The sequence below is a fragment of the Bison bison genome, unplaced genomic scaffold, assembly GCF_000754665.1.
Source record: "Bison bison bison isolate TAMUID 2011002044 unplaced genomic scaffold, Bison_UMD1.0 scf7180017864313, whole genome shotgun sequence".
NCBI classification, from domain to species: domain Eukaryota; kingdom Metazoa; phylum Chordata; class Mammalia; order Artiodactyla; family Bovidae; genus Bison; species Bison bison.
In genome coordinates this window covers 873,350-887,307 of record NW_011494885.1, presented here as the reverse complement: position 1 = coordinate 887,307, position 13,958 = coordinate 873,350, and the positions used below count along the sequence as shown (strand labels likewise).

The following is a 13,958-nucleotide window of genomic DNA, read 5'->3' as shown; positions in this document are numbered from 1 at the left end:
GAGCAGCTGTCAATTAGAAATGTCTCCAGCGTCCCAGAGCTGAGACACCAGTGTGGAATTTTTTTTTTAATATAAAAAAAAGTTTTTTAAATTTTTTCTTCTTTTTGATTTTTCCATTATATTCCTTTATTATTTTATATATTTGATTTTTTTATTTTTCAAAGATGGGTCTGAACTGAGAAACAGTCAAAAAAATTTTTTAATTGATTAATTTATTTGTTTGGCTGTGCCAGGTCTTAGTCATGACACACTAAGATCTTCAGTCTTCATTACAGTACGTGGGATCCAGTTACCTGACCAGGGATCGAACCCAGGCCCCCTGCATTGGGAATGCAGTCTTAGCCACTGGGCCGCCAGGGAAGTCCAGAGACAGTCAATTAATAGTGGGTGTGTCTCCCCTACTCTTTGGTTTCTGGGCTGTTCCTTCGGGCCCTAACACTTCCCTTCTGCTCCCTCAGTTGTGCATTTCTGAAAAGTCATTGTGAATATCCTCTGCTGGGGCCTGCCGATCTGGAGGGTTCCCAAGGCTGTGCAGCCCTCTGCATGTCCAGATATGGAAGACTCTGGAGGAATTTAGAGAAGGGTGGTTCAGGTCTGGGAGTAGAAGGATCCCTCTGGGGCCTGTGTCAGGGAAGGACCGACAGGACACCCAGGAAGAAGAGAAGCGTCTGAAAGCCTTGAGCGCTGAGGTAGAGCTGGGTCTGAAGACCCCCTAGTCTCTGCTCAGGCCCCTGCGCTCTTCCATTCCCTAGGAGGTGTCATTGCCACCAGCCAGGCCTGGTCCTTAGCCACTCTGCCTTTTCCCAGGTCCTTCTGGTCACCTCGTCTTTCATGTCCCCTGCCGAGAGTCGCAGTGGCTCAAACTCCAACCGCGTTCGTATCTTTGGGCCTGACAAGCTGGTCCGGGCAGCAGCAGAGAAGCGCTGGGACCGAGTCAAAATTGTCTGCAGCCAGCCCTACAGCAAGGTACCCAGGGTGGGAGCGGGGTCCTTGGTCCCGCACCACGGGAGAGGCGAGAGGCTGATACTGAGTCCCCGAGGGCTGGGAGGGCCGGACAGTCCGCTTCCCCGGGGAATTACAAGGAGGCTGGGCCCCTGCGTTCTCTGAAATTGGCTTTCCGTCCTCCCCATATAGGAATCTTGGCTTCCTGCAGGGAGATTGGGAAGGGTGACCTGCAAGGTCTCACGAGAATTGGGAGGGGGATCTGCTGACTTGTGGGAGATGTGTGGCTTCTTAGAGTGGGGCCTCAGAGTTAGCATCGTGAGATCTGGAGTCAGAACGCTGGTTTAAAACCTGGCTGCTGCACTCCTTAGCTCTGTGATCTCAGGCTAGTGACTTCACCTTTCTGGCCATCCTGGGATCCAGGATCCTTCCATCTCATGGTTCTGCATCCATCCAGCAGAGGAGGAAAGAGCCGGGAGCATTTCTGACTCACGGAAGTGGCACACGGCCCTCCTTCCCATTCCTTGGGCAGGAAATTGGCAGGCAGGGTGGATTTGCCTAGACACCCTGCAGCCTTTGGCAGTTGCTCTGAGGCTCAAGGGCTGAGCATGTAAAGGGCTTTGTGCTGAACCTGACCCCAAGTTAGGGCTCAGTGACAGCTTGTGGTTATTATCCTTGTCATGATCAACCAGGCAGCTCCCCAGATGTGTGTATCCATTGGAGGGAAAGAGTCAGGAAGGGGTTTCTCTAAACGAAAGGGATGGGGGCCAAGCCTTTGTCCTTGGCCAGACTCCCTGACTCCCACCCTTCCTCTCCCAGGATGCCCCCTATGGCCTGAGTTTTGTACGGTTTCACAGCCCCCCAGACAAAGACGAGGCCGAGGTCTCATCCCAGGTAAGCTCTGCCTGCCCCTGCCCAGAGCCTTCTCCCCACCTCTTCACCCTCACCTGCCAACAGCCCTCCCACTGCACTGACCTTGTGGGACCTTAGAAGGTGACCAAGCTCGGCCAGTTCCGTGTGAAGGAGGAGGATGAGAGTGCTAGCTCCCTGAAACCTGGGGCTCTCTTCTTCAGTCGTATCAACAAGACACCCCCAGGTGAGGACGGAAAGCCTGGGTCCTGAGCAAGTAAAGGCTGGGGGCCTGGATCCTGGGCCTGAGGGAGTGGGGGCTGGGGCCTGGACCCTTGGTCACTGCTGGGTCTTGGGAACAACACTTTGTGACCCAGAAGGCCTGAGGGTCCAGCCCCCTCATCCTGGATCCACTCTCCCCCTCTGCAGTGGCAGCCAGTGACCCGGCAGGACCCAGCTATGCAGCGGCTACACTGCAGGCCTCCAGCGCCGCCTCCTCAGCCTCCCCGGCCTCCAAGGCAGCAGGCAGCACCTTCAAGGTGAGATCACCAGACCCTGGGGGAGCAGAAAAGGAGGAGAGGAGCTGGAGGCCTCAGCACAACCCACCCCCTAAGCCTCAGGAGTCCCCCAAAGGCAAGAGGAAGCTGGATTTAAACCAAGAAGAAAAGAAGACCCCCAGCAAACCATCAGCTCAGCCCTCACTCCCTGCCCTCAAAAGACCCAAATGTGAGCAAACTGGATTCCTTGTTCCCACAGAGGGTCCGAGGGTAGAGGGGCGGGGATCCTGGGTCTGAGGGAAGAGGGCCTGGGGGTCTGAACTCCTGGGTCTGAGGGAGGAGGTGCTGGGAGCCTGAACTCCTGGGTGTGAAAGAGGAGAGGGGGTGTGTAGCCCTACATTTTCTAACTGAATCCACTCTCTGGCTTCCCCAGTGCCAGCTCCTGCCCGTACCCCAGCCACTCCCCGCACCCCTGCCCCAGCACGAGGGGCAGCACCAGGGAAGCCCCGAGGAGAAGGCGCTGAGCCCAAGGCCCCCCGCGCAGGCCCACAGGAGCTGGGGAAGATCCTCCAGGGTGTGGTGGTGGTGCTGAGTGGCTTCCAGAACCCCTTCCGCTCGGAGCTCCGGGACAAGGCCCTTGAGCTGGGGGCCAAGTATCGACCGGACTGGACTCCAGACAGCACGCACCTCATGTAGGCCCGCGTCCCCTCCCGTCACTCCCCGCTGCCCCTTCTCCGACTTTTCCATCTGCTCCGTCCTGCTCTCTCTCTGTCACCTCGCCTCTCTGTATCCTCTGCCTCTTGTTCTCTTTCTTTTCCTCCCTCCGCCCCTCTGTCTCTCTCCCGTGCCCCTTGTCTCTTTGCCTTTGCCGCTCAGACCGCCCTCCATTCTGCTCCCCACCAGCTGTGCCTTTGCCAACACCCCCAAGTACAGCCAGGTCCTCGGCCTCGGAGGCCGAATCGTGCGCAAAGAGTGGGTGCTGGATTGTCACCGCATGCGGCGGCGGCTGCCCTCGCGGAGGTGAGGCCTCTCTGCACACGTGTGGTTTACACACGCACACGCACACCCCAACCCTGCCCCTCATCCCCGTGCCGGGCAGCGCCAGGCATCTGAGGAGAAATGAGGCTGTGGCCTGCCAGCCCGGAGTCAGCTGACTTCCCAGAGGAGGAGGGGCAGGGCTGGGAGATGGGGAGGAGAGGGAGGGCGTCCCCAGGGGTCCCAGGAGGGCTCTGGGAAGTCTGCTTAGCAAGGGAAAAGGCTGCAGGCTGGAGAAACAGCGTTCACAAAGGCTCAGGGCGGAGAATGAAGTGTTGGGACCTGTTGACATTCATTCATCTGAAACCCCTGTGCGGTGTCAGGCTGGGCTGCCCACCGCTGGACCCCAGACATCGGTCCCTCCTTTTGAGAGCCTGTGACTTTGATGAGGGGCCAGACTTATTGTGAAATACTTTGGAGGGCCCACAGGGACAACGGCAGTGAGCCAGGGTTCTTCCAGGAGGAGAAGAGGTTTGCCAGGCTGAGCAGAGGCAGGAGCCGAGGCTGGGTCAGCCTGGCGTCTGTCGGGAGGAGGGGCTCCCTTAGCAGTCTGAGCCCCTGGACCACCAGGGAAGGCCCCACCACTTTAAGCCTTCTGAGTCTTCCCACGAGCCATGGCTCTACAGTGAGGGTGACTTACCAGAAAAGGGTGTCACCAGGCTGGAAACAACCATATCACGTGCAGAAGGGTCTTAACGTGGGGGCCAGGGCAGCACCGCCAGCAGGTTCACTTGCTTCTGCTGCGTGCGCACTCTGCCCTGGATTTGGGGCCGCTTGATCTCTCTGGGCCTCCATTTCCTCATCTGTAAAATGGGGCTAAAAATAGCACCCGCTTCAGGATTCAGCGACTCTGAACCTGTCAAGTGTTGGCAACAGTGCCTGGCACATAGGAAATTTGCTTTTGAGATTTTCCCCTTAATCAGTAGACATTCTAATGAGAAACTGACTTTGATGCTTTAAGGAGAGAATTATTTCTGATTTCTTTTGTTTGTTTATGAAATGAGACATTTCTTCCCTCAGAGGGAGGGGAAACCAGGGATTGCTGTAGTCTATGGTGTGGGTGGCTGAAGGTCCACGGGGCCCTTCTGGAGCTGGGAGAAGGGGCAGACCAGGAGGGAGACCACAACTGCACCCTGAGGATTTGTTTATTGATAGTAAATTCCAGCGCCTGCTGCTTCTTAAGCCCCCTCCCCACTTCCCCTGGAGGACATGTCTGCTGTTGGTCTGAGGCCCAATCCCTCCCCCAGGTACCTCATGGCTGGGTCAGGCTCGAGCAGCGAGGACGAGGGGGGCTCTCACAGCGGCGGCAGTGGGAATGAAGCCCCCAAGGCTCCCCGAAAGGTCCATGTCCCCTGCCCGGCATGGGGGAGGGTGGAGTCGGGGGGACATGGTACCCCAAACTCTCTACTCCTGTCTCCTGCGGGCACACACTCACACCCTCATTGCCCCTTCCCTCCTCCCTGACCCACCCTCCCTCCTCAGCGCCCCCAGACCAAAGCCAAGCCCCCTCAGGCAGCAGGACCTAGCTCACCCCAGAGACCCCCAACCCCAGAAGAGACCAAACCAGCCTCACCAGGGGCCCAGGAAGATAATGACGACACTGAGGCGGAGCAGTCAGGTCAGAGTCTGAGGGAGGATCGGCTGAAGACCCAGACTCCCTCATCTAAAAGGGGAAGGAGTTCCAAGTCTGAGCTCCTGAGTCCAGCGAGATGGGGCTGGATCCCAGACAGTGGATCTGGGGGGCGGGGGGGAGGCTGCCTCCTCACCCCCAACTGAATCTGGGGGCCGATTGAGTTGGGTGTTGGGACATCCCACCTGTGCTCAGGTGTGAGGCTGGGAGGTAGAGGCCTCAAGCTGACTAAGCGTCTGCTCACAGAAGGACAGGACAACGGGGCAGAAGACTCTGGGGACACCGAGGACGAGCTGAGAAGGTAGGGTGGGGCTGGGTGGTCAGGGTGGCCCTGACCTTGGGTGGAGGGGGAGCCGGTCTGCACGCTCCTTCCCCACCCTCCTTGGCCTCCCCAGGGTGGCCGAGCAGAAGGAAGAAAGGCAGCCCCCTGGTCAGGAGGAGAATGGTGAGGACCCGTACGCGGGATCCACAGATGAGAACACGGACCACGAGGGCCCCCCGGAGTCTCCCAACCTGCCAGTTCCCGAGCTCCCAGGTGGGAACCCCTCCTCCCGATGTGGGGTTTGCCCTGTCACTTGTCTGAGGTGACTTGCCCCAGGCCCCCCGGGATGGCCGCTGCCCACTCTGACTTGTCTCCCAGGCTCCTCGCCCTCCTCCCTGACCTTTGCCACCTCCGTATCCTCTCAGGCCTGTTCCCTTCCTGTCAGCATCCTTTCTTGTCTGTCCCGTCCTGACTTCCGCTGTGACCACCTCCCTCACAGCCCAGCCCCCCGCCAGACCCCCTTTAGCTTCTCACCCCCTGACAACAGGGGCCTCCCACTCCCTTGGCTTCAAGACCGACCCGGGGGCTTTAAGAATCTGCAGGTACCCCGGCTGCACCCCCGGGTTCAGCTTTGTCGGTGAGGGGTGGGGCTCAGGGAATACAGATGCACCGATCTCTGTTGGGACCCGCCTTGCTATTTATCACCCCAGACGTGGGGGCAGGCGGAGCCTCTTCTGGTCAAGAATGAAAGGAGAGGGACTCCCCAGGTGGTCCAGTGGTTAACACTCCAGGTTTCCTGTGCAGGGGGCTCAGGTTTGATCCCTGGTCAAGGAACTAAGATCCCGTGTGTGGCGTGGCGCAGCCAAAAGAGAATGAAAGGAGAGCCGGACAGTCAGAGGCTCTGAGTGGAGGTGAGGGTCTGTGGCCACCGGAAAAAGCCATTTCCACCTGGTTCCTCACAAGTGATGGGCAGGAACATACTCTGATCCTCCTCCAAAGCCCCAAACGTGACCTTGGCAACTTAACAGAAAATCATGTTAAACTGGAACGAAGAGCCACCCCGAAGGGCAGCACCAGAGAAGGCACTGGTTAAAAGGAGTGGGCCAGCCAGTCGAGGAAGTGGCAGGATGTGAAATTTCCAACCCAGACCAAGTTAAGGAACTGACTGACCTGGTGTAAGAAACACATTGCCACTAATAGTATCTTTTACCATCAATGTAAAACAAAACCCTGTTAGGCCTCTCTAGAACCACTGCTTGTCAGGGATGGCTTCTGAGTCAGAGTGTCCACGGACATTCCTCACCCCATCCAGCCGCTGCGCCTGCCTTCTTGTCCAGTCTGAGTGTACCGTGGCTCCTGGCTGGCACCCCGGGACTCCAGGGGTTCACGTCGGCTCTCCCCGCCCCATCTCTCCCCTGCAGACTTTTTCCAGGGCAAACGCTTCTTCCTTTACGGGGAGTTCCCAGGGGACGAGCGGCGGACGCTCAGCCGCTATGTCACAGCCTTCAACGGGTCAGTCTCCAGGGGCGGGGGTGGGGGGGTGGAAGGTCATGGGGAAGATGGAGAAGGAATGTACCCTGAGGGTCGACACAGGCTGTGGAGCTCCGTGCCAGCCCTGCTCGCTGTGCTGGGGCCCTGGATGCATAGTTTCCCACACCACACCCCCAAACTCCCCACCCCCAACCCCTTGACCCCCATTTCCTCTTCTCTAAAGTGAGGCTCCTCACCGCCCTTATGAAAGGATTGGTGCTGGCAGGAGCTGGCGGTTTCATGGATACGGCGAGCCTGGCACGTGGGAGTGGGGGACCCACGGGTGGCCCACAGGGGCGATGGGTGGGCATGGAGAGAGGACGGCCTCAGAGTGGTTGGGGAGGAGGGCGTCAAGAGAAGGGGCGCCGATTCTCCGCCTCTTCGCGTCTCCCGCCAGGGAGCTTGAGGACTACATGAGTGAGCGGGTCCAGTTTGTGATCACCGCGCAGGAGTGGGACCCCAGCTTTGAGGAGGTGAGTGCTGGAGGGGCAGGGAGAGGGAGGCCCCGCCTGCCCCAGCGCATCCCCCAGCCCCTCCTGGCTGACACGGTCCTGCCTGTACCCGTCCCACTGCCCCCCGCCCCTTGCAGGCCTTGACGGACAACCCGTCCCTGGTGTTCGTCCGCCCCCGCTGGATCTACAGTTGCAACGAGAAGCAGAAGTTACTTCCCCACCAGCTCTACGGGGTGGTGCCCCAGGCATGAAATGTGTGTGCACACACATGGACGCATACACACACGCACATATGTGCACGCATACACACACACCCACACGAGTTTAATAAAGGAGACTTTGCTTGGAGCAGCTGCCCCTCCGCTCGCGCCTCTGAGAACCCCGTCAGGCTCCCTGCTTTCTGTCTCAGGTTCAGTTCCACTCGCCTCTGAAGGCCGGGTCTGTGGGCCACCTGATGGCTCCTGTCCTGGAGTCTGCGGAAGAGCTCTCTGTCCTGGGCCTGGTTGGGGAGGAGCTCCTTGTTACTCTCCCTGGTACCTCCCCGCTTTGGCAGCAGGTGGCAGGGGATTGGGAATCTGACACTCAGCACCACCGCTCAGCTGGTTTGGATCCCCGGACCCCATCCCCGTATCTCGGTTGTCCCTCTGGGGGTCCTGGGATGCTCAGGGGGTGGCCTCCCTCGAAGTCTCAGTTCCCCTGGGCCAAGGACATTTCCCTTTCTCCAGGGCTCTCAGAAGTAGCTGTGAAACCAACTCCGGCCTGCTTTGACGTCACCACATTTGGGAGGGAGAGCTAGGGCAGGGGCATTTAAATCACCCTCCACAAATCCCAGACCCCCTTTAAGGCTCCACCATATTTAAGGTGGGAACTGACCTGGGTGTTAGAGAATCTGGGGGTGGGATGGGGGGCTTATCTGGTGGTCCAGTGGTTAAGACTCCGTGCTCCCAATGCAGGGACATGGGTTCAATCCCTGGTTGGGGGAGATCCAGCATGCCATGTAGCACAGCCAAAAAAGTACGAAACAAAATAAACACAACCACCTTTAGGACTTCCCTGGTGGTCCGGTGGTTAGGACTGTAATTCCACTGCAGGGAAGATGGGTTCAATCCCTGGTCAGGGAACTAAGATCCTGCATGCCATTCGGTGTGGCAAAAAACAAAAACTTGGCAACAGTGAAATGAACAATTCACTTCCTCAGCCACACTGGCTGCACTTCCAGTGCCCACTGGCTGCTGCTCTGGACAGTGCCGATGGAGAGCCTTCTCTCACTGTAGAAAGCAGGACAGGGCAGCCCTGCAGTGCAGTGGATGGGAGCCTAGAAGCTCGAACTTCATCCTAGGGAGGGCAAAGGGCAGGATCAGAGCTGGGGACCAAATGACCACAAACTTAGTGTCTTAAAGGTTATAACCTAGATTTGGGGTCCAAAATGGGTCTCACCAGGCTAACCATCAAGGCGCAGGCAGGGCTCTGCTTCTCCTGGGCCTCTGGGAGAGAATCTGCGTCCTTATCTTTCCCAACTTCCAGCCCATGACCCATGCCCTTTCCATCTTCAAAGCCAGCAACGGCCGGTGGAGTTGTTCTCACGCTGCATCACTCTGACACTGACTTCTTGGGATTATGCTGAGCCCACCTGGATAACCTGGGATAATCTGGTTTTAAAGTCAGCCCGTTAGCAACCTTCCTTCCTTATGCTGTCTTTAAAATCTTTTATTTATTTCTGACTGTACTAGGTCTTCGTTGCTGTGTGGGCTTTTCTCTTGTTGCACCAAGCGGGGAGTACTCCAGTTGAGTTGCCCGGGCTTCTCATTGCGGTGGCTTCTCTCATTGCTGAGCACAGGCTCTAGGGTGGGTGAGCTTCAACAGTTGGGGCACATGGGCTCAGTAGTTGTGGTGCCCAGGCTTAGTTGCTCTGAGGCCTGTGGGATCTTCCCAGGTCAGGGGTCGAACATGTGTTTCCTGCATTGGCAGGTGGATTCTTTACCACTGAGCCATCAGGGAAGCCCCCTTATGTTCTCTTAATTCACCTTTGCCATGTAACATATCCACAGGTTCCAGGGGTTAGGCTGTGGGTGTCTTTGGGGGGGTCATTACTGTACCAAGCACACCCACACACTGGGGCTCTGGTGTGCCAAATGAGACATGAGTCCCTGCTCTTATGGGGCTGACATTCTGCTGGGGGTCAGAGATGGCGAGTGTCTTGCAGCATGGCAATAAACCCTGTGTGAGCAGAAAAAGCTGGGTGGGGTTATCCAGCGATGAGAGTGACAGGGTCATGGGGAAGGCATCTCCGAGCACTCACCCATCGGCAGGGACTCGGGAGAAGCAGGGGAGGGTCTGGGGAGCCATTCCAGGCGGAGGAAAAGCAAGGCAGGAACACACGCAAGGAGCAGCAGGGCATCAGGATGGCAGGAAAACGGACCCATCCAGACTCAACACTGGCCCCTGGTTTGTATGCGTGCGCAGTCCTGTCTGAGAGTTAGGCCTTGAGGAGCTATTGTTTGAGCTCAGATCTGAAAGGTGGGGAGGATGGAATGCAAGGTGGTTTGTGGAATCTCCAGCACCAGGGGCATGATGCGTGTGCGTGCTGAGTCCTGTCCGACTCTGATCCCATGGACTGTAGCCTGCCAGGCTCCTCTGTCTATAGGAATTCGCAGGCAAGAATACTGGAGTGGGTTGCCATGCCCTCCTCCAGGGGACCTTCCCAATCCAGGGGTCAAACCCGTTTATCGTGTGTCTCCTGAATTGGCAGGCTGGGTTCTTCACCAATAGCACCACCTAGGAAGCCCTGTCCTCTTGTCGGTATGACCAAATCTCATCTCTCCAGGAGTCAGCTCTCTGGTCTAGACAAGCTAAGGTTGGACCAGATGGACACATCCCAAATGAGTTTGTGTCCTTGAGATTCGGATAGCGGTGTGGTTGCTTCCCAGAAGATCTGCTAAGACAGGCTGCATGGTAAACATGGGCACAGGCCATACTGCTGACTTCGGAGGAGAGATCCTGCCCCTTGGCTGTCCCTCCCCCAGGGAGGGGAGCCTGCCATCCTGTGGCCTCGTTTTCATTTGTCTGGAGCCTGATGCTGGAGATTCCACAAACCACCTCACATTCCATCCTCCCCGCCTTCCAGATCTGAGCTCAAATAATAGCTCCTCAAGGAGACCTTTCCTAACTCTGTATCTGACAGCATATGCCAGGTATACACTCATAATGAGCTTCCCTGGTAGCTCAGCTGCTAAAGAATCTGCCTGCAGTGCAGGAGACAGAGACGCAGGTTTGATCCCTGGGAAGATCCCCTGGAGGAGGGCATGGCAACCCACTCCAGTATTCTTGCCTGGAGAATCCTACAAACAGTGGAGCCAGGCAGGGAACAGTCCATAAGGTTGCAAAGAGTCAGACACAACTGAAGCGACTTAGCATGCATACACTTACAATACTGTATCTTTGGACTTCCATCCTGGTCCAGCAAAGGACTGCATCCCCAAAGCAGGGGGCATGGGTTTGATCCCTGGACAGGGAACTAAAATCCCACATGCCATATGGTGGGGCCAAAAAAAAAAAACCCAACCCTTATGTATCTTTATCATAGTTGTAACTTGGTTTGCTTATGGTCAGATTCACCAGTCTTTTCCTCTACAATTTATACTTTTTGTGTCAGTTTCTCTGTCTCTGAGGTTACTAAGATATTCTTTTATTCCCATCTAAATGCTCCAGAGTCTTATGTCTCAAACTTAGATCTTAAATCACTAGGAACTTAATTTTTGTGTATGCTGTAAGGTGGAGAGCTGTATTCATTTCTACACTGCTGTAACAAATTACCAAGATCACAGGATTTAAACAATACAACTTTTATTTTCTTACACTTCTGGAGGTCAGTAAACCAAAATCAGTCTAAGTTGGGGTAAAAACTTGGTGATGTCTGGGCTGTGTTCCTTCTGTCTTTTAAAATTTATTTTTAATTTAATGTATGTATTTAAAATTTTATTTTGCTGTGTTTCTTCTGGAAGTTCTAGGGGAGAATCCATTTCCTCGCCTTTTCTAGCCTCAAGAAGCTGCCTGCATTCCTTGACTCGTGGCCCCCCATCACTCCAGTCTTTGCTTCCATTGTCACATCTCTGGCTCCTGTGCCTCCGTCTTTCCCATGTAAGGACCCTTGTGATTACATTGGGCCCACTGGAATAATCAGGATAATCTCCCATCTCAAGATGAGATCCTTCGTCATGTATGCAAAGTCCCCTCTGCCGTGTGGAAGCCAACACAAACTCAGGTTCCAGGGATTAGGACGTGGACGTCTTTGGAGGACCATTATTCTGCAGGGTCTCATTTAATTTTCTTCTCTTATCTCTCAGCTCATTTCCCGATTAGCTATCCTGCCCCGGCTCGTCTGTGGTTGGGACTGGCAAACTACAGTCCACGGGTTGAATCTGCCCACCGGCTGTTTGTAAATAACATTTTATTGGAACATGGCCACGCTCATCCTTATATCCTAATGTGGCTGTCTGCCTTTGCGGCACAGCAGCAGAGCTGGACAGTGGTGGCAGACCCTGTATGGCCTGCAAAACCTAGTAAGATCTGCTGCCCAGCCTCTGAGTATACAGGTGGGGAGCATCTCCTGACAGGACCTTGTAAGCACAGGTCTGTATCTGAGCTCCCAGTGCCATCCCTCCAGCCTGTTCCAAGCCAACATCACCAGCCTCATTATGACAGCTGTGTAATAATTCTTCGAATGGGGGGAGGTGAGGCTCCCCTACTTGTTCAAAGTGGGCTTGGCTTCTTTACCTTTTTTTTTTTTTTACCTATATGTTGTACAGTACTATTTCTAGACAATATTTATTTGGCTACACCAGGAGATAGTGGAGGACAGGGAAGCCTAGCGTGCTGCAGTCCACGGGGTCACAAAGAGTAGGATGCGACTTAGCCACTGAAGGACAACCAGGTCTTAGTTGCAGCACATGGGCTCTTTGATCTTCATTGCAGCTGGTGGGATCTAGTTCTCTGACCAGGGATCAAACCTGGGCACTTTGCATTGGACACATGGAGTCTTAGCCACTGGACCACCAGAGAAGTTCCTTGGCTTCTTTCTCTTGTTTTTGCAACTCTGGCTGGTGTCCACCTCCTCACTAGACCAGGTCTGTCTTGTCCATTGCCGTGTTCCTAACACCCTGTGCAGGGCCCAGCTCACAGGACCTGCCTAATACATGTCTGTAGAACGAACAGCAGTCCACTGTTAGCTCAGTCATCCTTGTTTTATAGCAGGAGAAACGGGCTCCAAAAGGGGAACCATCTTTGTCCCAAAAGATGCTTGTAAAGGCCTTATAATACTCCCATTTGGAAATTCCCTGGCAGTCCAGTGGTTAGGACTCAGTGCTTTCACTCCAGCAGCCTGGGTTCAGTCCCTGGTTGGGTATCTAAGATTGCGAAAGTTGTGCAGTGTGGCCAACATTTTTTTTTAATTCCCATTTTATAGATAAAGCATCTAAGTCCAGAGAAATCACAAAACTTGTCTGAGGCCCTGAGGCTTTTACGTAGTGGGTCAAAGATGGCTCCAAAGCTTGGGCTTTAAAAAAATTTTTATACTTCTGATAGTATACCCTTTGTGCTTGCTTTTATGATTTAGTATGCCTTGGGAATTCTACATGTCAGTACATGTAGAGCTGACTTTCCCCTCTGCAGCTACATCTTCCATTCTGTGGCTGTACTGTAATTCCTTAGCTGGTCCCCTATCAATGGGCACTCAGGTTATTTCTCATCTTTGGCACTACCATTGTACTGCAGTGAACATCCTTAATCTTATATCCTCCCCCCTCCCCCCAAGTGCTAGGATAAATTCTTAGACGTGGAATAGCTGACATGAACATAGACACATTCAAACTTCTTTACACCTATAGTTGGGGGTTCCCTGGTGGCTCAGACGGTAAAGAATCTGCCCACAGTGCAGGAGACCAGGTTCAATCTCTGGGTCAAGAAGATCCCCTAGAGAAAGGAATGGCTACCCACTCCAGTATTCTTGCCTGGAGAATTCCATAGACAGAGGAGCTTGGGGGGCTACAGGGACCTATGGGGTCGAAAAGAGTCGGACACGACTGACTAACACACACACACACACAGTCAATGGCCAAAGTGGAGGCACTAATTTAAAATCACAAGGAGAGCTTGTCTCCACACTCCTCAGCAGCACACAATGCTAGCAGTTTAACCTTTGCCATATGAATAGGTGGGGTGGAAACCAGAGCCAAGACCTTTCTAACCACGCCTCCAGGTCCACGGTTGGGACTCAGTGCAAACTCATGGATGACACTTTCCTTTCCCCCAAACAAAGGATTCCTCCGCCTCTAAGTTTGAGCCCAATGCGGGGTCAACTTCCCTTTCGTCTACCTGGAAGAGGCAAGTCCATACAGCCTGGCTTAGAGATGCCACCTCTTTATTGACGGGGGCTGGCAGCAGAAGGAGCCAGTGAGCCAAAAGGAGCGCTCACTCCCGCTCCCCGGGGCTCTCCGGCTGGTGGCTGCGCTGGTGAACGAGTAGGAGGCGTCTCTGGCCAAACGCCTGACTGCAGCTGGAGCAGCGGTGCCGCGCGGTGGCCTGGCTGCCTGGCGCGGTCGGGGGGTCGTGGCACAGGCGATGGGCCGCCAATTTGGAGGGGAATGAAAAAGCCTTGGGGCAGTGTGGGCAAGGATAGGGGCGGGCGTCAGTGGCATGGTGCGTGTGGCGGTGGGCCGCCAGCTTAGAGGGGTAGCAGAAGGACTTGGGGCAGTCGGGGCATGGGT

General features: G+C 55.1%; 2 protein-coding genes across 3 annotated transcripts in view; one reads left to right on the top strand and one right to left on the bottom strand.

The window, feature by feature from the left end:
• The window catches only part of XRCC1 (X-ray repair complementing defective repair in Chinese hamster cells 1), a 19,078-nt gene extending 11,533 nt beyond the window's left edge, over positions 1–7,545 (top strand). The window contains exons 4-17 of one of the 2 annotated variants that reach the window (XM_010852547.1): positions 808–966; positions 1,762–1,836; positions 1,933–2,038; positions 2,221–2,330; positions 2,406–2,517; positions 2,722–2,980; positions 3,192–3,308; positions 4,571–4,664; positions 4,806–4,941; positions 5,200–5,254; positions 5,349–5,488; positions 6,637–6,727; positions 7,143–7,218; positions 7,335–7,545. In XM_010852547.1, coding sequence (XP_010850849.1) covers positions 808–966; positions 1,762–1,836; positions 1,933–2,038; positions 2,221–2,330; positions 2,406–2,517; positions 2,722–2,980; positions 3,192–3,308; positions 4,571–4,664; positions 4,806–4,941; positions 5,200–5,254; positions 5,349–5,488; positions 6,637–6,727; positions 7,143–7,218; positions 7,335–7,448 — 1,644 coding nt within the window. In that variant the 3' untranslated portion in view covers positions 7,449–7,545. Of the gene's footprint in view, positions 1–807; positions 967–1,761; positions 1,837–1,932; positions 2,039–2,220; positions 2,518–2,721; positions 2,981–3,191; positions 3,309–4,570; positions 4,665–4,805; positions 4,942–5,199; positions 5,255–5,348; positions 5,489–6,636; positions 6,728–7,142; positions 7,219–7,334 lie in introns of both variants that reach the window. The other variant, XM_010852546.1, reaches the window with a different exon arrangement.
• A 6,050-nt stretch (positions 7,546–13,595) lies between these two features.
• The window catches only part of ZNF575 (zinc finger protein 575), a 1,323-nt gene continuing 960 nt past the window's right edge, over positions 13,596–13,958 (bottom strand). The window contains exon 3 of the mRNA XM_010852673.1: positions 13,596–13,914. Coding sequence (XP_010850975.1) covers positions 13,596–13,914 — 319 coding nt within the window. The remainder of the gene's footprint in view (positions 13,915–13,958) is intronic.